At 38.5% G+C, this 25,007-nt stretch overlaps 2 protein-coding genes and 1 pseudogene across 3 annotated transcripts; all 3 read right to left on the bottom strand.

Annotated features, from left to right (window-relative positions):
* Positions 1 to 1,559: 1,559 nt before the first annotated feature.
* LOC103721124 lies at positions 1,560 to 4,618 on the bottom strand (annotated as a pseudogene).
* Positions 4,619 to 9,332: 4,714 nt separating this feature from the next.
* Positions 9,333 to 12,997, bottom strand: LOC120107735 (prohibitin-3, mitochondrial-like). Of its 2 annotated transcripts, none has more exons than XM_039121162.1 (2): positions 12,810 to 12,997; positions 9,333 to 12,716 (listed from the first exon to the last, which is right to left on the bottom strand). In XM_039121162.1, exon 2 carries the CDS (start codon positions 10,444 to 10,446, stop codon positions 9,586 to 9,588), a length of 861 nt encoding a protein of 286 aa, XP_038977090.1. In that variant the 5' UTR covers positions 10,447 to 12,716; positions 12,810 to 12,997; the 3' UTR covers positions 9,333 to 9,585. The 2 variants fall into 2 exon arrangements, with proteins under 2 accessions (XP_038977090.1, XP_038977089.1); XM_039121161.1 differs by having other exon boundaries at positions 9,333 to 12,729; positions 12,810 to 12,905.
* LOC103721126 (signal recognition particle 9 kDa protein) lies at positions 12,787 to 24,464 on the bottom strand. Its single transcript, XM_008811191.3, has 4 exons — positions 24,252 to 24,464; positions 24,084 to 24,152; positions 13,210 to 13,303; positions 12,787 to 13,116 (listed from the first exon to the last, which is right to left on the bottom strand). Exons 1-4 carry the CDS (start codon positions 24,321 to 24,323, stop codon positions 13,040 to 13,042), a joined length of 312 nt encoding a protein of 103 aa, XP_008809413.1. The 5' UTR covers positions 24,324 to 24,464; the 3' UTR covers positions 12,787 to 13,039.
* Positions 24,465 to 25,007: the final 543 nt, after the last annotated feature.

Below are 25,007 nucleotides of genomic sequence, written 5' to 3'. Positions count from 1 at the left end.
ATACATTATATTGCCTTCAATTTTTCTAATAAACTTATTAATATAATACACTTTATAAATTATATTATTATTTTTGTATACAAATTTATATAATTATGATATAAAAACTTGATTTAATTTTATTTTGCACGCGGCGCCATCCATATAAAAACTTCAGTTTTTCTTTTTCATGTTTCTATCCACAGTTTCTAACAAATTGTAACAAGTGCTTTTGGTTTAATTTTTTGGAGTGTTCGTACTTTTGCATTAACAATACAATTTATAATTTCAATTTGATTTTGTGGGATGCTATTGATGTTTCAAAAAAGCATCATTAAGATAATTATTATTTTATATGGATGGTTTTAGTTGCACTTTCAATTTCATAATTTTTTATTTCAGGATGTGTCATCATCTACGTTCGTTTACCGGTACTCGGCAACGCCACTAATTAATTGGCAACGGCATTTTGAAGCATCGCTATTTATTACATCCCTTTATTTTTCTTTTTTATAACATTTTTTTGTTAAAAAAAATGTGCGGCATTTTAGTAATATTCGTAAATATTAAAAAATACTGCCGGAAAGAGACTTCTGGCGGCATTCGTAAAAAATCGCTGTTTAATAATGTTTCATAATTTAGAATGCTACTAATTAACTTTTACCAGCATTTACATGTGCCGCTATTTGGTACATTTTCTTTTACTATTCCTTCATGTGACTTTTTTTTTTGTGGCATTTCAAAAATACCGGTAAATATCAAATAAAAATACTGTTAAAAATATATATTTTTATCAGTGTATATGAAAGCGTTGACGCCAGTATTTGATGAAAATACAATTGAAGGTATTAGGGTTTTTTTTTTCAGCGGCATATTTTTATATTGATAAAGACCCTTTTTTTTTTTTTTTTGCAACGACATTGTGCCTCTGTGGCAACCACCTTGTAGCATTGTCTCCCAGGAGGAATCACGGTGGCTCCCTCATTCCCGCTGGAGACGCCTTTTTCACACCTATTTGGCAATCATCAGCACTGTCAATTAAGAAGTTTATAAAAAACACATTTGAAAACATTAAAAAAAATTGATCATAAACTATGTTGAAATCCCCACTTTTTCTAAAAATTTAAGCTGATAGAATAAGATAGATTTATTAATATATTTTATATTTTTTTACACTCTTCTTCATATATAGGCCAAACTTTTCTTTAATAGATGAGCCGAACATGTGAAAGTTCTAATAATTGGGTTAAAGAGTAGAAGATAGGATGGATTCGATCTTAAGACCTTTGAAATCACAACTTTTTTAAAAAAATTATATATATTTTATATTTTCTTACAAATTGATGAACGAGATCATACAACAAGTTTTTTTTGTTTTTTTTGGTCAAAATCATACAACAAGTTTCAATAAACGAATCACCTTAAAAAAAAAAAAAACAGAGATAGAGAAAGCTACAACAAATAACAATGAAAGCACCCACAAGATAGTCCACAGCTTTCCTGCTCTCCCTTGTCAATGCTATATATATATATATATATATATATATATATATATATATATATATATATATATATATATATATATATATACACGCCAGCCAACCAAATTAAGAAAGGTATTGTCCTCGATCTATCTAGTCATCGGAGAGGATGGTGGTGGGGTGGGCGGAGAAGTAGGCGAGGAGGCCGAGGAGGGGGGCGTTGATGTAGGTGGTGGGCTCCGACTGCTGGAAGACCGGCCGGGAGTCCGGGAAGGCGTCGGAGGCGTTGGTGGGACCCCCCACCACCGCCCCCACCAGCTCGTTCGGGTTCGGCGCGGAGCTCAGGTAGTATTTCGTCCCGGCCTTGCACCCGATCTTCCCCGGGTGGGCCCTCACCGACGGCAGCGAGCTCGCCCGGTGGTGGATCCGCCGCGGGTACTTCCCGCCGTACCCCACCATGTACGACATCCCCAATGGATTATCCCCCAAAATATAATCCACCTGTGTACATATTTATATTTAATTTTATAATTACGCAAGAATATAAAAAAAAATTAAAAAAAAGCGTTAATAAATCCCACCTGGCGCTTGGCCACTCGCTTCAGCTGGTCTGGCGTGGCAGACTGGGTGCCACATGTCACACGGCCATTGGCATGGCTGAGATAATTAGAATAAGCCAGGAGAAGGAAGGAGAGGGAAGTTACATGTTGCATGTTGCTCCCACCCGTCTTAAACAGCAGGCCCCCTTAAAGTTTTTTGTTTAAGGAAAAAAAAAAAATTAAGTATAAGGATATTGATGAAAGGTATTTGGAAAGAGAGGATAAAAACGAGATAAACCTGGGGAATACTCGATTTGAGGGTGGCCAGAAACTCCCGGGAGGAGGGAGCAGATAAAACTATCCGCATTCAGCTTGAACGAGTGCAAGTAATCATCCTTCCCCATCAAAACTTGCTGCACAAAAAAAAGAACATAAATATCCTTTTAAAAATTTAAATTTATATAGATATTTTTTAAAAAATTTTTTATAAAATACTATTTTTGCACAAATGTCCCTAATATAACGATTCGTTTATATCATTAATAAAAATCATATTTATTTTAATTAAAAATAAAATAAAATTTTAAAATTACTTTTTTTGTCTTTCATCGTCTTATAAATATTTCTTTTTGCACATTCATCCATTAAAAATATTTTAATCATTTTAATTTAAAATCGTTAATTTTTTACGGCGTTAGATAGTGTACATATGCAAAAATAAGGATAAAAAAATAGAATAGCAAAATAAGTATTTTACAAGGGGTATATATATAAATATTAATTTTAAAAGAATATCCATGTAAAATTTGATATTTAGTAGGGTTCATGTAAAAAAAATATATATAAATAAATAAATAAGCTAAAACCGCATAGAAAATAACTACAACGAGCGCCCCAGCTCTTGTCCTTAGTCGTAATAAAAGAAAATAAAGGAGAGCATTCCTGCCATTTTAACGAAAAAGTGCTAAGCGGGCAACGGTCAAAACGCCCAGCGAGGCACAGTGATCAGCGGTACCAGCATTACATTTTAAATCATTTTAATTTTAAGGGGTGAAGGAACCGCTGACCGATGGTCAACGCAGTTAATAATTACCTTGGAGATTAGGACATTGATACCGGCGTGCTTGTTATCACAGCCGAACTCGTTAATGGTGTCTCCGGCGCGCAGCACCACCTCGTTCCTCTTAATGTACTCTCGGTACACCCGCTTCAGCGACGCCTTGTGGAGCCACGCCGCCCCCCATAGCAACTCGTCCTGTACCTCCCTCCCCCACCATCATACTCCATTAATCTATGATCCAACGGCCCAGATTGAACGAGTTGGAGGAAAATCAGAGCTCACCTCGTATCCATCGAAGTCGCAGTAGAAGGGGCACACCGCGTCGTGTAGGCTGCTACTGTACGCTCCCCTGTGCTTGTCCGCAAACTCGAACACCTATCAACGATGTGGACTCCTGATCAGAAGTATATACGTAATGGAGAAGAGATCATCGAACCTGGTTCAGGTTGATGGACGTACGGAGACGGCGCGGTCGAGGAGGCGGCGGGAGTAGGGGGGTCGCGGTCGCGGAAGACGATGGACGCGGCGGCGAGGGCGGCGGCGGTCTCGCCGGCGACGTCGGAGCCGGGGTGCGCCTGGTCGACCTTGTAGACGGTCCGGGGGGTGTCCATGTCCTCGGGCCGCTCCCAGCAGGAGTGGTCGCGGAAGGCGTCGCCCACCTGGACGTAGACGACGTTGGGGACGGCCGTCGCCTTCAGGAGGTAGTCCGTCGCCCACTTGACGGCCTTGACGGCCTCCGTCATCTGGGGCCCCATGTTCTTGCCGAAGTCTATTATGCTCCACGCCATCAGCGTCGCCGTGAAGGCCATCGGGAAGCCGAACTTGACGTTGTCCCCCGCGTCGTAGTACCCGCCTGTTAAGTCCACCTGCGGTCACCGCACCGCCGACAACGTTAAAACGAGCCGAATGACATTCTAACAGGCAGAATAAAAGCCACGCAGAGCGAATGTTCCTGGGAGAGGAGAGGGTTTGTATCACATTCCAGCCGTCCATTGGGAGATCGTGCGATTCTTACCCTGGCGGCGGCGCCGTCGTGGAGGGCGGAGTCGCGCCGCCAGGAGAGGCGCTGGTCGGAGGGAAGCTTGCCGGAGCGCTGGCCCTCGAAGAAGAGGATGCTCTTCCGGAGGGCATCGGAGTAGTCGTGCCCGGAGGCGGCGGCGGGCCGGAACGACGTCGCCAGGAGCGTTATCAGCAGCAGCAAGGGTGCCGGCCGAGGCGCCATTGCGTGCCGACCGAAACGCTACGGTTAGAGAGCTCACGCCTTCTCTTTTTCTCAATCAACGGCTATTCATTCGCACGAATAAATAAAGAAGGGAATGGAAGGGGGCATGTCGAGGACAGGAGCGATGGCACTGTACTGGGGAAGGAAGAAAACTGCTTCACGGGCCAATTCACGTACCATATTGGTTCATTATGACGTGTTACAACGGTTCTCTCCGTCAACCCTGCCGTGAACTGAGCCAATGTCCTCATGCCATATGGCGTGAAGCTTCGTTTGGTACGTTTATTGGGCTCCGTAGTGTTGGTCGGAGGGGCATCGGATTCTGAGAGTGCGTGACACGTGGCGAGGGGAGGGGCCGTTGCGGCGCGGCTAACGATGAGGGGAGGGGGTGGGGATTGACCGGGTTCGAACCGGGTGCGACCGGTCGAACCGGATAGGAATCACGTGATGGCGGTTTGATGATGCGTTCTTTGTCGAGGACTGGTCGGGTTGTCATCAATGTGAACGTTGGAGGTGGTTTGGAGAGCCGTTATCTTGGAGGGGAGCGGAGGGAGACGTGAGAGAGAGGGTAAGAGACTAAAAAGGCCATTTTGATGGGTTGGATTTGTCCTGTAGATTTGGCAAGGAATGATGAAAGATAGACCTCCTTTTTATTAGTAGGAAAGGGGGTTAATCAGTTGGTGTTGTTTATACTTTCAATGCTATCATCCAAGCATAGAGACCAGATGAAAAGAGCTGGAATTCTCGGAGGCCAAAAAATGTATAATTTTCTCTTTGTTTTTATTGTTAGTTCTTTTGTTGTTGTAAAGCTGAGAGCCTGATCTAATCTAACAAGCACGTCGCCTACAGCTCATGGCTAAATTACTTGTTTCCATTCCCTGCATTTTTATCGTTTAAAAAACTTATCCACGAATAAAATATACTGCCTCAATCCTGTCTCCAAATGGAAGAAAAATGAAATGAAAGTTCAAGTGTAACTTTCAAATAATATTTTAGTTTTAGTTTGTCTATTTTGTCTTCTTCATAGTTAAAAAAACTCATCTCTCCCGAGTCAACTCTCCTTGGTAAGTTTTGAGTCAACTGAGTAGAAGATGGCTTTTGTAGGATTAGTTAACGTGGTTGACTTGTCGAGTTCCTCAAAACTCGGTCTGACTCTTAGCTTTTTTTGGCTTGGGGATAGTATCATTGTTACAGTTTTTAAAATCGAATCATTTAAAACTATCTTGTTAGCATAAACGGCTGCTCATTCTTACCAAGATATAGATCATATATGGAACTCTTTATTTTAGGTACCTGAAAGGTATCTAAGTCGATCCAAAGTTGGTCCACACTAACATAATATGGGGTTTTTCATTTTATAGGTTTTAGCATTGGACCATGCCCCAAGGATTAACCCCCGATGAAGGTATGATTAAGGGATTTAAGGGTGATGTTGCCATTAGATTTGAGGGTAAAGAGTAAATAATTGGCAACTGATTGAGTGAAACCAACCTCAAGTAGCGTAGTAGAGAATTTGGAAAATTAGTTATGAGAGGCTTATCTAAGACCATATCTTCACGATTGATTCTTTATTAAGAGCATACTGATCAGAATGCATGAGTATATTTATCTGATTAAGGTACCTAAATTGGGCTTAGAGCCCTAGGTTAAATCTGTTAACCATAATTTAGACATGTTGCTGTTTGAAAAGATGTCGCCCATTGATCATCTAAAACACAGATAACATGTTGCTTATTAATGTGCCTTCAGTGAAGTGTTGACAGGGATCTCAATTTATAGTAATGTTTTGCTTCAATGTATCAGCACAAGCTATACTCCATGGCTGTTTTCTTAGCTATTTCAGCCTCAGTGCATGCTCTAACCAGTATATTCCAATTTCCTTGGACCTATGAAAAACTTGGAATCCTTCATCATTTCCACATGGTATGGCATTGGTATATTCGCCCTCTTAATTTTATTTGGAAATTAGACAGTTCACAGGTGGCAAAGGACTCATAGAAGCACAAAGGTTAAGGATGGGTTCAGCTAGAAAGAAACTTTGTGAAGGCAAAGAGTTTGTGATAATGGAGTTCCCAAAGTCAGTACTCGTCTGAGTCTAGTTGACATATTTATGAAAACAAATAACTGAAGATTTGGTGGAAAAGGTTAATTAATTATTGTGGGGCATTTGGATATATATATATATATATATATATATATATATATATATATATATATATATATATATATATATATATATATATATATATATATATATATATATAATATAAGGGAGGGTTCAAGTTGGGTCCATTTGAGTAGGTTCTGGGAGCTACCTAAGCCATTTTGTTCCACAAGTATTCAAGTTTCAGTCAGGTTGTGTACATGTCCAAAAAAAAGTAGGACAATAAAAGTGGGGTCTAAATTTAGACACAAACAGACCCATCACTTCATCTAACTTGGTTCAATAGTCATACTGGCACAGGATTGGGATTGGATATTGGGTAAAACAAACCCATTTGTGTCCAAACATGGTGAAAATATCTCATTGAATCTGAGATGATAGCAAGTCGTAAATAAGAATTTCCTTGTTAAATCAAAAATTAAATAAAGTCACATCACATAAAACTAAAAAAAAGACCACTAGATCTAATGATGACTAGGAAAGTTAACCATCCAGATGAGGTTAATCAAGAAAAATCTCAAAGTCACAGATATTTTAACTTTTGCAAATAAGGAAACACCAAAGAGTTGTACCCATCAAATGTATCCAATAAGGGCCTTTAATATTTTAGGAGAAGCTCATGACAACAGATTATTTCATATCTAGAGTTTAATAGAAGCACTAAATTAAAGAAGGCAGGCAACTTCATGATTTTCTAATATCATATTAAGATTAACTATGACAATAGAGTGTTAGTTTGGAATTATCTCAAGGTAGCAAAAGGTATTCTATAAGACATGGTTGGTCCAATGGGCACATAATAAATAGACATTTGGTAGGAAATGCAAGTCATCCATCCTAGAGTCCCTGGACCGTGTCGCAGCTCTTAAAGTGTCAATTTCAAGGAAAATTGAGCCTAGGTTGCTTTTCCTAATTCACTTTATTATAGTCTAGTTCACTTAATTATACAACTTCAAAAGTGTTTATATAATGAAGTTTTCAATAGTTTAATTTGTTGACACTACTTGAAAACAAACATGACACATTGCTCAATCACTCCCGGTCTACAAGATGTATGCAAAGACATAATAATTGAGAGGCTCACACAGAATGCTTGTGCTCCATGGACTCTTATTTCACAGTACAAAAGATCAACACTACAAAAAGCTTCTTGCAGTAGAGTTCATGGCCTTGAACAATACTAAAACGCCAGCTGCTAATGTAACACAACTAAATTATTTCCAAAAAGTCATCCAACACCTGAACCTGATGGGAAATTCCCACAGCTTTCACATAGTTATATGCTTCCTCCATATTCTTCCCTTTCACTTTTCAGAATCCCCATAGTTTCTTGCCTGCTTGTGTAAGGCACAGTCAGGCTCCCTAAGTGCTAAATAAGAAATCACCTTTTGAATTCTCTCATGCTTTTAAATCCTTAATCTGATATCATGCACTTGTCCATAGGCAGTATATGGTCTTTACCTTTAAATGACTTTTCAAACACAGGTTTTGAATTGTGAAACTCTCATATGAAAAGTTACTTAAATCTCATTCTCCATTTCAATAATCCAACATGGAGTTCCCTAAAAGTCTAAAAATGGACATAAGGCCAGGCAAGAAATATCATTACCAATTCAATGTGCTTACATAACCATTAACAAAATAACAAACTCAAAGAACAAGCTAATTATTTTTTTAAAAAAAAGAAAAGCATTCTATCACCAAATTCGCCACATTTTAGAGCATTGATACATGGAGCAACAAGGAAACAAGTTTAAAGGAAATGGAAAGATGACAAGTAAAAGAAGGTCCATCTTTAAATAAGGTGGACAGGTCATGATTCTTTATCAGGAAAACTGGTTGTCATTTCATCCTACTAACTTGTATTCTATGAAAAAGATCATTTTTTTTTACCTAACAGGGACTCGCAAGGGTTTTCTATTTTAAACTGAAGAAAACGACATCAATGAGAAGAGAAAATCAATAGTCCATGTTGGTCAAACTGATCTGCCACAGAACTGTATTTGAAATCCAGGATCAAATTCATAGATTCCAAATATTATCTTGATATCGCTGATCTATATCAGCAAAAAATAACTGCAAGGTCGCCCCAAACCAGATTTCAACTCTATCCAATAAATATTTCTGGGCCAAATTATGTAGCTTGTGCTGCCATGTAAACAGATATTGGATAACACATATAATATAATTTTTACAAGTCAAAATTTATTAATCTGCTTAGTACTTCCATGATTCTCTTTTCTCAGAGGTAAGTCGGAAAAAACATTGCATAAAACATTACTCTGAATGTTGTCATCAGACAAAATCCAAATATTAATATCTAAAAGTCTATCAAATCAAACAAGAATAAGGAGGCAAACAACACCATGAAGGACAACAAGGAAGAATGATGGAGAAAAACAGGTAATATAATTGTATGAGAAGAAATACAAGCAAACACTGATAATTCCAGCATCATATTGTATCATTCATGAGAAAATCCTTTCCCTCGTCCTTTTTTTTCTTAAAGAGGTAGCGGAAGTTCATTAGATAACAAATAGGCCAAGTGTAGGGATGCAAAATCCTCATATGTCATGTATCAATAACAAACAGCAAACAGGAAAGCATTCTATCTAATAATGCAACTGTAAGCTTATTCTTTGAGAAAGCACAAAAAATTAACACCAATTTCATTTTCATCTTGTAGCACAAATTCATTCAGCAATAACTAATAGAAATTGTCCATGAATTAATAAACCATGATCCTACACACACACATTTTGGAATACGAGAACATGGAATCATGACAATGCTACCATTTACTATTCCAAATCCCCAAGCGAACATGAATATCATATCGAATTATCAAACCATCAAAATAATTAGGGACAATTCTAAACATTGCATATTTTAACCATATCCAAGAGAACCTATATTCCAGCAATTGTCAAATTTGATTAAATTTAATAGTGTCAACCAAACAAACAAGATCTCACTCATCGAGTCGACATTACCATGACCATCAAAATTTATCCAGAAGATCCTCATATTTCCACAAGTCTCAAGACGCTTCATGACTGATATCCATCAGTTACTAATTTCTCAGGGAAGTAATGGGAATAGTAGCAGTAAACTAGAAGAAAGCAGAAAAGGCCAGTATATCACCGGCCCTGCACCATGTTCGTGGGGTTGAGACCGAGCAGCATGTTGTTCCCGCCAGGAAGGTAGACAACATTGGGCGACCTGGAGAGGGTGGCAGCGATCTCCCTTGCAGCCTCGATCCTCCTGAGCTCGAGAATCCCCGTGCCGACAGCAGCGGTGGCATCAGAGATGAGCTTGGCAGCCTCGCTCTCTCCCTCGGCACGGATGACCGCAGCCCGGCGCTCCTGCTCCGCGCGCGCCACGAGGAACTTGGACCGCTCGGCCTCCTGCTGGGCGACCTGCTTCTTCTCGACGGCCTGGGAGAACTCGGCGCCGTAGGAGAGGTGGGTGATGGCGACGTCGTCGAGGACTATGTTGAAGTCGCGGGCACGGCGGACGAGGGCGTCGCGGACGAGGGCGGAGACGTGGGGCCGCTCGGTGAGGAGCTGGTCGGCGTTGAACTGGGCGACGACGGCCTTGAGGACCTCGTTGCCGATGGACGGGAGGACCTTCTCGTCGTACTCGGTGCCGAGGGAGGTGAAGATGGTGGGGAGGCGGGGTACGTCGGGGCGGGAGAGGAGGCGGAGAGTGAGGTTGACCATCTGGAGGTCCTTGGTGCCGGACTTGGAGGTGAAGGTGTGGGGGCGGGTGCGGATGTCGAAGATGTAGGGCTTCTGGAGCCAGGGGATCAGGAAGTGGGTTCCCTCGCCGACAGTCTCGTCGAGGACTCCCCGGAACCGGTCAAAAAGGACGGCGCGCTCGCCGCCGTCCACGGTGTAGAGGGACGCATTCACCAGGCTGGCGCCGACGCCGAGGCCTATCGCCGCCCGGGCCAAGTTCGTCAGGAACGACGCCGCCGCCTGCCCGCCGCCGGCCGCCATTTCGATCGACCGCTGTTGCTCGGGTGACGAAAACCCTAAACCCGCAATTTGCGGTCAGGCGTTTTGTTTGCCTGCAGAGGAGGAAGGAGAATGGGGGTACGGTGCTCCGCAGGGTCAGCTGAGGGTCTAGAATACTCTTATTGATGGTGACGATGGATCAAGGCCGTCTGATTCATGGACTTCCATGTTCATGATTTTGCGAGGCCCTCATGAAATGAACACAAAAATAAAAAAATGGAGTGTTTTTATTTGTTAAATTCCCCAAAAAAGTGTCTTTTATTTGTAAAATCTTATGTCATCAAGGAATCACGTTATGGTAATTTTCTTCATGATTATGAGGTCGGGGGTATTGATAGTAATAAAATATGATAGATTTTCTTTAAAGTATTATAAACAACGATTTAGTGAGATTAATGAGATCGTAAACCAAATACAAGATTAGGGGAAGATGGTGTTTGTTGAGAAGGTTGGTTAGATCAAGCAGCAAGATAAAAATGGTGGAGCCCGGAAGAAGTTTGACAAGTTCGACCGAGAGACATTTTTCTATTCTCAACGAAAGGGTTAATGACTATTGAAATCTTCTTTGAGCCAAAATAGTCAATGGAATAAAAACTGATAATAACCTAAAATTTTAGATATAAACTAGAAATATTTGGTTCAGCGTCAAGAAGGCCCAAAGTCAAAGGACAAAAATAAAGTGGACAATTTTTTTCTGACATTTTCAAAAATTCTATCTATTTTCAGAATTTGCAGAAAAAGAGGAGTTCGATTTTCTTGTTTTTGCAATAATGTTCAATTTGAAATTTTCTAGCTCATTGTAACAGTACCATGTAACTAGCCCGAAAGAGGCTAGTAGGCTAGAAAATTTTATTATAAATCTTCCCCATAAGAACAAACAATCAGACAATTTTCATGAAAATGGTAAATTTTATGCCACAACAGAGGCCTACCATAATGACCCTTCCTTTAGTTCTTAGACTAGAAGGGCTTTTGAACATCCCACCTCACAGCTGCCTGTTGGAAGAAAAATAAGCCAATTGCTTATGCAAGAGGTAGTGGTCCGTAGAATAAATATTTTTTATATATTTTCATACCGCTCATATGTTAGCTAAAGCTTTTTTTTTCACTATTTATATATTTATGATAACCTAAAAGAGAGAGGTTATGAAAATTAGAATACTTTGTTGCTTCATACTTGACTCACCATTTATACACCTTCTAGGGCATAATAATTTTATATTAAAAAAAAGTCAAACGATCCACACAAGCCTTAATGGTAAAAGCAAAATTATGAGATTCAGTCCTATTCTCTGGCATAACAGCAACAAAATGCAAAATGTAGTATATTTTTACTACAAGCTTCACTTCTATCATTACTTTGATCTAGATTTGAAATTGTATGGAAAGTCAAATAATTACTATTTTTGTAGATATGAAAATTTGTTCAAAGTCAAAAATAGTGATTTTAGAATTCGGCGGGCAATTATTCTTTTGCCATTCGAATTGCCTATAAAGATGTTGAAAATATTAGAACAAATAATAAAATATCTGATGTAGAATTTATTCAGAATAAAATAATTAGTGAATAGAAAACTTTCATTAACCGGTAGTAGAATAATTTAACAAGTAAATAAAATAATAAAGAATGATATTGAGAAGTGGCCTGAGAGATGGAGGCACGTCTATGATGCTATCTTTGAAGTAGTTTAAGCCCTTCATGCTGCATTGGGTTCTTGTGCACATCTACTCCAGAGATACAACTATACTTGCCACCTACCGAACTAGCATTCATTTACATGGAATGATGAACTTCAAATAGGCAGCTTTCTGACCCTCTTAATTCTTATAAAATATTAAATAGAGAAACGAGAATAAAGAAATAAAGAGATATTGAATATACCCAAAGAACAGGAGATAAAGAGAGAGAGAGATATTGAATATAGAGATAAAGAGCACGATCATCAGTGAAGCCTTTGCCAACTGAAAATATCTCCCCATTACAAGAGAGGACTTTTGCTCCCTCTTTACCCCTCATCTATCAGCCTCTTCTTTTCAAGTCCCTCTAGTTTCAGAGTTGCACCTTCCTGTCTTGCTTTTCTTCTCCATATTTAACCTCATTTCATATTCATGACTCCGTCTAGAACCGAAAAGTATTTAGAAAATCCATAAGACAAAATGGTACCTGTCCAATCTAGGGTTGAGGATCCAAAGCAAGGCATGTTCTCAGAAGAAAATGTCTCTTCTTTTGCTGGTGAAGATAACAACTTCCCCTGTCCACCAACACTAGAAAAACCTCAAATTTGCATGCATCAAAAAAAATAAGTGGTGGAAAATGGGCCAAAATTGAAAACAATTCTGCGTACTTAAATTTGCCTTGCTAGCGCAACCACCCCCAATGGGCAATCTAGGGGGCTTAAACAGGAACGATGATGTTTAGTATCCATGAGATTTTTAACAAAAATGGTAACTGAAAGCAATTCCAACCCTGTTCTGGACTGAGGGTATAATTGGCCTGCTTTTGTGTAAGAGACCAAAGAAAACCAAAATCTGATCTTCTGATTCATTTATGAGGGGGCAAAACACAAATACAGTTTTACTGCCTCCTTCCCCTCCCCTTCTTCGAAGCCTGCTGCTCCACCTGTTCCTTGCCTGATACTTCTGATATGTCAGCTGCAAAATCAAGAAGAAAACCAATGTGCAAAACCTTAAATGAGTGAACTTTTTGTTAGCAAGCATTACTAGGATGTGATCAAGGAACAATACCATCAGGGCCACGGGCCATCAAAGTGAAGAATATGTTGTTGAGCTTCTCCATCTTTTTTGCATCCTGGGCCTGGTCTGTCTTGAACTTCAGACACTGCAAATATCATGTTCTTTGTATCAGTGAACCTAGGATACATTGAAGATTACTTGGTTGGTTACTGTGAATGCTGATGCAAAAATAGACTTCATGCAAACTAAAGCTTGCCTAACATATTTTAAAAAGAATTATACAACTTTTCTTACAAAATACACATAAAAAAAGAATTCACAAATTTAATAGCAAAAAATTCCCAAAATTGACCAAATGGCACATGTTTCACTAATGCTTACTTTCTTCACTTTTAAGGTGTACTCCACTGCCACTGTAAATAGATCCAGAAGTTATATTGAGCCTAGATATATTAAACGGCATTGTAGATATAGCATTCATTAGACATTGCTCCCATTGTTGACCATGTTTGTGAAACTTTCTAGAGTATCCAAAAACCTGCACTGTCTCCCAATAGAAGTTTGTGTATCTGATATAAAGTCAGAGAGGGTGTATGTTCATGAGAAATTTGAGAAAATCACTTACATCAACAAAAATGATAAAAAAAGAAAAAGAACTAGTAGCATGAATTTGAAACAATAGGAAAAAACAAATTAAAGGTGGAACTTAGCAAATTGTTTTAAAAGACTAATAAAAAAATGAAATGCACAACAATGCATGGATTATCCATAAAATATAGTCAAAGATTTCAAAAAAATAAAAAAACGCAAAACAGCCAAAATAGTGCAAATGAAATTCTAAAAATAAAATGAAGAATGACTGTAAACTTCTTCAACAGATTCAAGAATTGTTTGACAATGCTTGTGTATCATTACAAAATTCCAAGCAAAAAATGCCATCCCTCCTCCTTACAGATTAAAATGGTAAAATTTTAGCTTCAAAATTTGTTAAGTTTGGTAGAAGAGAATGGTTGCCATCAAGGTCCACCGTACCGGGTTCGGTAGGCGTACCGGTTGCCTACCGGACCGGTACGGGCCGGTTCGTACCGTGCTCCGGGCGGTACGAACCGGGAAGCTCTTCCCCGCCGGAACCGGGGAAGAAGAAGAGAACCAGAGAGAGCGCGGGGAAGAGAGGGAGAGAGCCCACCTTCGGCCGCCATCGGAGAGCCGCGGAGGGGCGTCGGAGGCCGGTGGGGGGCGGCGGAGCCCGCGGGGGCGCTGCGGAGGCCGCGGCCGCGGCCGCGTCACTGTTTCGAAAGAAACAGGGGACGCGGCCGCATTTTTTAATTTGGGGATTTTAAGTGAAGTCGGCACATCGGTTGCCGACTTCACTTAAAAATCCCCAAATTAAAAAATTTGGAAATTTTTAAGTGAAGTCGGCAACCGATTTGCCGACTTCACTTAAAATCCCTAAATTAAAAAATTCCCCAAATTAAAAAACGCGGCCGCGTCACTGTTTCGAAAGAGCCCCCGCGGGCTCCCCCGCCCCCCGCCAGGCTCCGCCGCCCCCCACCGGCCTCCGACGCCCCTCCGCGGCTCTCCGATGGCGGCCGAAGGTGGGCTCCCTCCCTCTCTTCCCCGCGCTCCCTCTTTTTCTCCTCGTCTTCTTCGTCTCCGGCAAGGAACCGGCCTGTACCGGTTTCCACGGCTCCGCCGTACCGGTAGCTGGCCGGACCGGTTCGGCATACGCTGGTTGCCATCAATGAATGATGAGTAAAAACAATATAAGGTTAGTTGATGTTAAACATGATTTTCAAAAGAAATTGTTACATTTAGATTGTTTTAGTGAAATGTAAATGTAACAGTTCATGCTCAAGAGCGCACATGATTGATGACTGAAGTTCCACAAACTAGATTGTCAGAGCAAATAATGCAACAGAATAGTAATCATGTAATTTTCTTAAGTTGAATTCCAGTAATCAAGTATCTGTATAATTTTTCAGGCTCGATATGTCAAGATAAAAACTTGCAAGTTCCATGCTTTTACTGTTAAGGCAAATTAAGGATCTGAGAACCTTGGATTGAAAATAGGATAGTGCATTATAGAAAGAAGAATCTATAAATCATATTCAAAGAAATAAAATGAGTCATCTTCGAAGAGAATCTTAAATGTGCCCATCAGTGAAAATTGAAGTTAAGACCTTCATTCTTTTCTCTGTACACATTTAGCTTCTCTCAGTTACACTATAATACAAGACGTTGCCAGACAATTTTCGCAGCTATGTACAAATTATTCTAATCATGCAGCAATGTCAGCGATAACTGGGCTGTCAAGATCATTATGTTTAGAGCTTTGCCACAATACAGATCTCCCTAAAATCTTCTTCAAACATTTGTTTTCTTAGCACAACAAATGACATCATTCTGTACTCTCTACGACTAAACTCTCCCCTTCATCTGGCAGAAGCAACTAAGCATTTGATAGCAATGACTCCAAAGTTGACCTTGCCATGAGGATAGAAGAAGTATCTTCCCTGATGGAGGATGAGCATTAATGGCAGCATAGGTCAGTCTCCGAAAAAAATCCCAAAAAATAAAAAAAGAACAAGATAATTTCCAAATCAGTTCTTAGAACACCCACTGCAAATGTCATAAATAGTGGTGCAGAATCATCTGGTGGAAGTTCACTGAATTTCATGAGAACCATGCATTCCACACTATAAGGTCATTCTGTGTTTATACTAGTAATGGGCATCGGGCCGTGCCGGGCCGGCCCGGCCCAGGCCCACCGGGCCACGGTCTAAACGGGCCGTGCCTGGCCCGGCCCGCTTCGTTAGGACTCCTATAAATTGAGGGGTATTTTGGGAAAAAAAATTGGACTCCTATAAATACCCCTTTCCTCCCTCATTCTCACCACACCAAACCAACTATTCTCTCCTTCTCTACTACTATTATTTCTCTCTTCTAAAGTGCTCTTCTAGCAATTTAATTTTTAGTTTGCATTTAGCAAGTGTTCAAGTGCTACACAATAGGAGGTTCCTGTTGAGAAGAGAAGGTCACTCCTGTTGAGAGCACAAGAGGAAGCTCAGAATCTCGGCTCTGCCTCTGCCCTCTGACCCTCTACTCAATTCCTCCTTGTGGTTAGTTTTTATTTTTGAATTCATCAATTTAGATATGTCATCTTTTGAGGAAAGTCATTTTGGCATTCCTCCTGTTTCTGAGGGAGAAGAAACTAATCCCCAACCCCATGTTCCTAGTTTCTCTAGAACTAGTGAACCGAGTGAAGATCAAACCTCTTCTCGTAAGAGGACTAGTGCTGTATGGAATGAATTTGATAGAATTATGGTTGATGGAGTCTGGAAAGCAAAATGTAAAAAATGTGCCAAACTTTATAGTTGTAGTAGTCGTGGGGGAACAGGCCATTTAAAAAGACATCAAGAGAGTCATAGGATGCATGATTCTCATGCTCAAACTCAAAGTACCCTTAATATACAAGGAGGATCACTTGTAGGTAATTTTGCATATAATCAAGAAAATCAAAGAAAAGCACTTGTAAAATGGATAGTTAAGGATGAATTACCTTTTAGTTTATGTGAATCTTTTAATTTTGAAGAATATGTTCAATTAAACCTATAACCTGCTTACAAAAGAACTAGTAGGCGTACATTTAGAAGAGTAGCTATGACTAACTTTTTAGCAATGAGACAAAGTTTAATTGAAACACTCTCTACTTTAAATGTAAAAATTTCATTAACTTCTGATATTTGGTCAGCATCTGTAGGTAGTAATTGTTTTATTGCCATTACTGCTCATTATATTGATAATGATTGGCAATTAAATAAACGTATTCTTGCTTTTCGTGCTTTTGATTTTCCACATTCTGGGTAACAAATTTCAAATGTCATTTATCAAACTGCATGTTCATATAATATTAATGATAAAATTATGTCTATTACTTTTGATAATGCATCTAATAATAATTCTGCTGTTACATTATTAAAGGACTCATTGCATCCCATGTTAAATGGAAATTTATTGCATATTAGATGTGCATGTCATATCTTAAATCTTTCTGTTCAAGCTGGCATGGGCATGATTCAAGATGTGATTTCAAAAATTAGAAATGCAGTTTCTTTTATTCATGCTTCAAGATCAAGACTTCAAGAATTTAAGGAACTATGTATAAATCATGGTAAACGTTTTAAAAAATTTAAACTTGATGTAATTACTCGTTGGAACTCAACATATAGCATGATACATGATGCATACCCATATAAAAACTTATTAAGTGCATATATTAATGATCGTGGATTAGGCTTTACATTGACTGAAACTGATTGGAATAAAGAAAAAATTTTCGAAGATTTTTTGCTTAGTTTTTATAATGCTACCAATGTTCTTTCTGGTATTTATTATCCAACTTCATGTTCATTTTTACAACAAGCATATATAATTAGTCAAAAATTTGCAGAACATAGATATGATGATGTTTTAATGCCTATTATTGAACAAATGGAATCTAAATGGAATGAGTATTGGGACAAGATATGTCCTATGCATAACTTAGCTGCTGTATTTGATCCAAGAGTTAAATTGAATGGCGTGCTAATTTTACTTGATGCATACTGTGAAAATATTATTCAAGATCCTGAACCTGCTAAAATTGAGGCAAAACAACTTCTTTATGATATTTATGCTATATATGATGAAAAAATTCGTGGATCTAGATTCTCCGTACAAAGCTCTATTTCTTCTTCTAGTAGTTCTCGTTCGTCATCTATTTTTTCATTCATTGCACAGAGAAAACACACACATGCTTCAAGTTCATCTTCATCTTCTTCATCTTTAAGTAGTGAACTAGAATTTTATTTACGAAATGATCTTCAGTCTGCATATGATGAAAATCAAATAGAGAGTCTGGATGTATTATCTTGGTGGAAGAGTGTTAAAAATCAATATCCTGTTATGTCTGCAATTGCACGCGATATTTTAGCTGTGCCGATGTCCACGGTAGCATCGGAATCCGCTTTTAGTGCAGGTCGGCGTGTTCTTGACGAAAAGAGAAATAGGATGATTGGCGAAACGGTTGAGATGCTTCTCTACTTCAAAGATTGGTTGGATGCTGAGGCGAGACTTCAAGATAAAGGTGGACATAATACAACATCCTCTGATGATGATGATACAAACACTACTGAATAGTGAATACTGAATCACTGATGATTAGTAAGATTTCTTAATTTTTTATAATTGTACATTTTTATTTTTTTAATTGTTAAAGTGAGTCATCTCTATTTTTTCTCCTTTCTTATTGTATTCTGGAGGTCAGACCAAGGTCTAAACCTCCCTTCATGTACCATTTTGATTTAAATTAATAAACTGGTAGGGGTCTATGCCAAACCCCCCACCATTAAGGTAGCTTTATATTTATAAATCCTTAGTTTTCAATATTTATTAATTTATTAAAAAAAATTTATGAAGCATTTATTTTAAGGGAGACGGGCCGTGCCTGGCCCGGCCCAGGCCCGGTTCAGGCCCTTATGGGCCGTTCCGGGCTGGCTCGCGGGCCGTGCCCGGCCCAGGCCCTTATGGGCCGTGCCGGGCTGGCCCGCGGGCCGTGCCGTGCTTGGCCCGCGGGCCGTGCCGTGCTTGGCCCGCGGGCCGTGCCAGCCCAAGCCCTAATGGGCCGTGCCGGGCTCGGCCCGCGGGCCAGAAAAGTGTGACCCAGCCCGGCCCCCTTGAATGGGCCGTGCCTGGCACGGCCCGGTACTCGTGCCGGGCTGTGCCGGGCCATGGGCGGCCCGGCCCAGTGCCCAACTCTAGTTTATACGAATAAAACTAGTAACTACCGACCGCCATTTTGAGGATCTACTAAATCATCTGAAAAACATCCACTAGCATCCACTCTTTCCACAAACACAAAAGTAAATAAAGATGCATTACCTGTTCATAAAATCACTTGTTGAACTACGCATAATCACCTTTTTCTTGTAACCATAATTAGCAAAGAAGTTTCCCAACTAAAATACATATTTTAAATGACTCAAGCATAAGAGCCTCATTTAAATTAAGTAATAGAAGAAGATTTTACTCACAATCAAACAAAAGAAATTAGGAATTCATGTGCTTTATTGTAGTTCAAGTCCAAATCTCTTCCATTAATTTTTATTAAAATTGTAATTTCTTCAATAGGAAAAAGGAAATCAATAAAGTTGCTTATATCATTAAATATGATTCATTCTATGCAGATATAGGAAGGGTAATTGAACAAAGATCAACAGAGGATATCCTTCTAGAGGGGAAAATGTCAGCATACATTCTTTATTGACTTGGAGAAAGCATACAACAGATATCAAGAAGGGAAATTTTTTGGATTTATGAAGGAAATATTTATATAAGAGTTACATTAAAACCATTAAGGACATTTATGCAAGAGAAGCTATAAGCTTTAGGAGTTCCTTACTGCATGCAACAAGTGTATTTCTAGTCACGGTAAACCCGTACAACTGCACCAAGGATTCGCAGTTAGCCTATTCCTTTTTATACTAATTACAAGAAAACTTGCTTTTAAAATTTGCAAAAAGTATTATGGCATATATTATTTGCATAGGTTATAATTTTGAATGGCAAAAGAGTAACAAATGATATGCTAAATTGAAAATATGAAATAAAACTTTAGGGGAAAAAGCTATGGAGCCATGCCTATCTTCTCTACATGGTCTCCCGCTCTTTTAGAAATCAGATAGTCTGGTTATGTGAGAACCACTCTTTTAGAAATTGGGTAGTCTGGTTATGTGAGAAACATTACAACTATACCCTCTAAATCCCATCCAACTTTTGAAATGGAAAAGAAGAAGAAGAAGAAGAAAAAGAAGAAAGTCTGTCAATCTCTCTACCTCAACCAAATTCTACATCAAGGAAACCTACCTCTCCCTCCCTCCCTTATCTTTCTCATTTCTATCTTGCTATAATGCAAGCCCAATCCTTTTTATTCCTCTTTCTGAACCCCATCTACGTCTCTTCTGAAACCACCTCTCTCTCACTATCTGTCTTCTAAAAACTCAGAGAACCATCCTCAGAAAATCTCTGTGTGTGTGTGTGTGTGATGAACTCAAAAAGCCCCCACCAACTCCATATAAACAAGTTTCCACATTTTTATCTTGAAATTCTATCTTCATTCGTCCATAATCATTGGGAACAAAATTTCAAATTTGATGATTTGATGTAGAATTGGCTACAAGTAATTATTTATGAGAGAAGGCTAGAAATAATTATTATCAACTAAAACTTTATGAATGCAAGTTATTTTTAATGCATCTGATCATCACTTGTAAATATCAAATCATGGAAAATCAAATGCATTGCAGAAGTTGAAATTATCCTTCCTACAAAACGAGGAAAAGGAATTGAATCAATATTACCTACTAAATGATCTTTGATCTAGATTAGGTTGCTGCATGGAAGGTATCTTACTCCCACCTCTTGCAATTGTTAAGGGGTCCTAACACAGAAACTAGAAGGATAGTGGATCAATGTTGGAAAGGAAAGACAAGGTGGGAAGGGGAAGACAGAGGAGAGGAAATTGGAGCAAGAGAAAATAAAAATGTAGGAGGGCACAATTGAAAGGTTGCTTCCTATGACCCTTAGCTGAACCGGAAAGGCCGGTTTTCCTCGTGATTGCAGGTACCTAGCCCTGCAGTAGCCAATCAGGGGGTGTCAGGGATTCACATGGAAAACTTATGCAAGGCTACCTATTATTGCTCAAACTTTGGAGAACAAAGATATCACTAATCAGCTCTGTTATATGAAAAATAATGGAAAGATAGATGAAAACAAATATGTTTTCATGTGATCATAACAGAACTTTGTAGAACAGTGCTTCTAAGGTATCATGTGATTATGGAATATCTTGGCAAGTAAGAAACTTATAGAACAATGATAGACCTACAACATTATATAGCCAAAAATGTTGGGCAATATAAAGGGTCCAGGAAAACAAGCTGAATGTAACAGAACTGATGATGTTTAGATGGATGCATGATAACAAAAGAATAGAATGAGAAATGAATATATTAGAGAAGATGTAGGGATCATACCAATTAAGAACAAAGTGCTGCAGAATTAATTGAAATTGTATGGGTATGCACAGGGGCTTCCAGTATAAAGAGGTGTTTTGTGTGTGTGTGTGTGTGTGTGTGTGGGGGGGGGGGGGGGGGGGTGTTGTATTTCAATCTTTGTTGAAGGATGTACAAAAAAGAAGGAAAGACTAAGAGACATGGATGACAGTTTTGAGGAAGGACATTTAAACCCTTGACGGTCTTGAGAGAGGACACTAAGAATCTTGAAATAACATCGTATGTTTCCTAGAATAGGAACATTTGATGAACAAGGATTCTTAAAGCTAACCCCAAATAGTCAAGATAAGTTTTGATGATTATGGTTGTGGTATAGTCAAGAAATTTTATCAGCAATTACCGAGACCCAAGGATGTTACATAGGGATGTTCATATCAGGGAGCATGCAACATGGCTCATCAACAACAGTAACTAACACATGCAATAAATCCTCTTCAAATCTCTATGTGAAGCGACGCATTCCAACCATCCAAGCAAGTCCACCAACCCAATATCAACATTAACTGAATGTACATGAATACAACTCCAAAATCCAAATATCATTCCAAAACATCATGCTCTTCAACCCACATCCCACCCTTTCTCAACAGAAAAGAGCTTCAACAACTCTGACAACTTTAGCTTCTAAAGATTCATTATATTCATGCTCATATTTTCATTGTACAAACTTCAACAAAAACAAGCTACAATACACTTAGCTTCTGCAAACTCTTCTATTGATCAATTATTTTGATCATAATATTATCCTGTTTAATTATTAGATCAATCTTTTCTTTATTGATGTCGTTACAAGAAAAAGAATTAAATCTCAATCCGTTCAAAGCACCTACCACAGTTAATCTGTAATTGTCATACTGTCCAGTTGACTAACTGCTGTCCATGGTAATATTTTAAGGAATGTGACACAGTATGACATATTATAATTGATACATACAGTTAGTTTAAAACTTTCATCAAATAGAAGCCAATATACATAACACACACACACACACACACATAGAAGCATATGAGAGCAATTATAATACACAGACAGTATAAGAAAAGGACTTTGCACTCACAACAGAATTATATCTTTGGTGTTGAAAATGGGAACATAAGCTAGTGGATGTGATCTTTCAGGCTAAAATGCCTATGTAAGAGAGAGAGATAGAGAGAGAGTCACATGTTTGACGGTCCCTTGTCTATGCATCAAGTCACTGAAAATCAGTACATAATATCATGTCACTAAAATTATATGTACCAAGAAGTTTTGATGCATAGAGGAGAGGCCCAACATGTGGTTTTTCGTATGTAGGAATGTTAGGCATTCTATAACACAATTTAGGATTAGCAATTTTCAACCACCAACAATAACTTTTGTATGGGCGTAAATTCCTCTCCTTACACCCTATGTGTATCAACTGCACCCTATATGTATAAAGAATACTTAGTTACATTTAGCTTGAAGTAACATTAAATATAGCTTCAAAGGAATACTCAGTCGAGGACTCATAAAACCAACCAAATAGTTGGAACAATGCTTGACAGTTAATAATTGTTGCAAACTAGAGACAATTGTCAAAATGAGTTAAGGCTAATAATATGCTATGATGGAAGGGGGACAACGGTCAAATTGTAGCTTATTCCTCATAATTGTCTTTAATGAGTTGACCTTTAACTTTAAAAAGCCAAGAGCTTCTTGGTGTGTGAAGCATGATAGAATGAGGGCATTAGGAATGCGTTACCTAGGACATAGACTGTTAGAGTTTTCTCATTAACAAAGATGGAAGTATATTATTTGTGTCATTGTATAACTATGATCATGGAGTTAAGATTTCAACAAAATTATATATCTAAGAGAACTTTGTTAGAAAAGACTGTTTTTATTCAATTGATGAAACATTTTCATTAGAAAGCCTTACTAAAATGCATATTTGATCCCAAAACTAGATAAATAAATTTTGACATGATAGTAAATGATGGGATTTGCTCCTAACTAATGTATTACCGCAAGAAACAAAAGAACAAATGCTAAAATTTGAAAATTTTGGACAACCTTCATGGGGATGGAGGTCTAAAGTTAAATTGATGAATCCCAGAAAGATGAGAGTTCAGAAAGCTAATATGAAAAGCATTTGATAAGGTTTTCATGGTTCATGATAACCTTTGTTGAAATGATCATAGGGATAAAGGAAAGCATAGTATATACATAACCAATTATACATATGGGTGAGATAAACCTTTACATTATCATGTTCAGTTCCATCATAAGCAGAACATGGGTAGATAACTGACTTGTGTCAATTTCTTTTAGAGGATGTTGATGGCAAACACATAAGTATAAAGTATGGACAAGAACCGATGCCCCTTATTTTGTATATAAATTCAGGAAATGCTCACATTCCAAATCATGACTAAATGATTACCCATATATATATATATGCAAAATAAATGAGATGTCCAAGAGTATGTTATCAAATCGTACAAATCAAAATTAGGACAGAGAGAAAACGAACATCATATACAGGCCATGCATTCACTTTTCCTATCTCAACTTACCCGATTCAAATTTAGAACACTCATCCTCCTAACTATTTATACGAGTTTGTGATGCAGCCATCGTAAACCAAATCAACGTGACATTGACCCATCCGGGAATTCCATAAGAATCAAGAATTGTCATACAATTTGTTCACACCTCTATTCTCAGCGGGCAAGCCAATCAATCTAATAGAGAATTGCACGATAAATTTCCAATTCACTACAAAATTTAAATAAATTACTAAAAATAAACCCTAGATTTTGAAGAGATTGCGAGAGGGTTTGGGAGTACACCTCACGGTTGTCGGTAACCTTGAGGATCAGCTTCCCGTCGCAGTGCCTATACTTCATCACGTACCGGGACTACTCGATCAAAGAGATTAAAATCAAAAGAACAAGAAAAAGAAGAGATCAAATGAAAGAGGAATTAAAAAGAAGGAAAGATAGGATTTAGAGGAATACCGACTGGGGATCCGCGCGAAAGAGCTGCACGGATCTCTCCACGAACTCGTCCCAAGAAGCGATGTAAACCATTGGAATCAGAAATTTGGGAGGCGCTGGGTGACGAAAACCCTGAACCCTCAATTTGCGGCCTGGATCTTTGTTTGCCTGGAGAGGAGGAAGGAGAATGGAGGTACGGTGCTCCGCAGGATCAGGGGAGGGTCTAGAATATTCTGATTGATTGGTAACGATAGATCAAGGCCGTCTGATACATGGACTTCCATGTTCATGATTATGCGCGGCTCTCATGAAATGAACATGAAAATAAAAAAAGTGGAGTGTTTTTTATTTGTTAAATTCCCAAAATAGTGTGTCTTTATTTGTAAAATTTTAGCGATGATAGCACAGGAGAAGGAGCCAACGGAAGGATCGTCTGGCAAATTTTATGTTATCAAGGAGTCACGTTAATGGTAAATTTTCTCATCATTCGGAGATCGGGTGTTGACAGTAACAAAATATGAAAGATTTTCTTTGGCAGTTTCACTTCCACCTGGATCTAAATATAAAATTTTATTAGAATTTTTTATAAATATATTTCCAAAAATTTAAATTTGTGAAAATATTTTTTTAAAATTTATATTTATTTCTGTGCCATCATAAAATATTGTTTTTGCATAAATATTTCTAATATAACAATTCTTCTAACGTAATTAATAAGAAATTTATTTATTTTAATTAAAAAATAAAATAAAATTTGGAAATTATTTTTTTATCTTT

This window comes from Phoenix dactylifera, unplaced genomic scaffold, assembly GCF_009389715.1.
Source record: "Phoenix dactylifera cultivar Barhee BC4 unplaced genomic scaffold, palm_55x_up_171113_PBpolish2nd_filt_p 000993F, whole genome shotgun sequence".
Taxonomy (NCBI): domain Eukaryota; kingdom Viridiplantae; phylum Streptophyta; class Magnoliopsida; order Arecales; family Arecaceae; genus Phoenix; species Phoenix dactylifera.
The sequence above is the reverse complement of the archived record's forward strand: the minus strand, read 5'-3'. Positions and strand labels throughout refer to the sequence as shown.

Bases quoted from the DNA above. Each gene is read 5' to 3' on its own strand.
- LOC103721126 (XM_008811191.3), bottom strand. From the start codon at position 24,323: ATGGTTTACATCGCTTCTTGGGACGAGTTCGTGGAGAGATCCGTGCAG. The intron at 24,153-24,251 runs GTATTCCTCTAA...TTGATCGAGTAG, and splicing joins TTCGCGCGGATCCCCAGTCG to TCCCGGTACGTGATGAAGTA. The intron at 13,304-24,083 runs GTGTACTCCCAA...TGATATTTGCAG, and splicing joins AGGTTACCGACAACCGTGAG to TGTCTGAAGTTCAAGACAGA.
- LOC120107735 (XM_039121162.1), bottom strand. From the start codon at position 10,446: ATGGCGGCCGGCGGCGGGCAGGCGGCGGCGTCGTTCCTGACGAACTTG.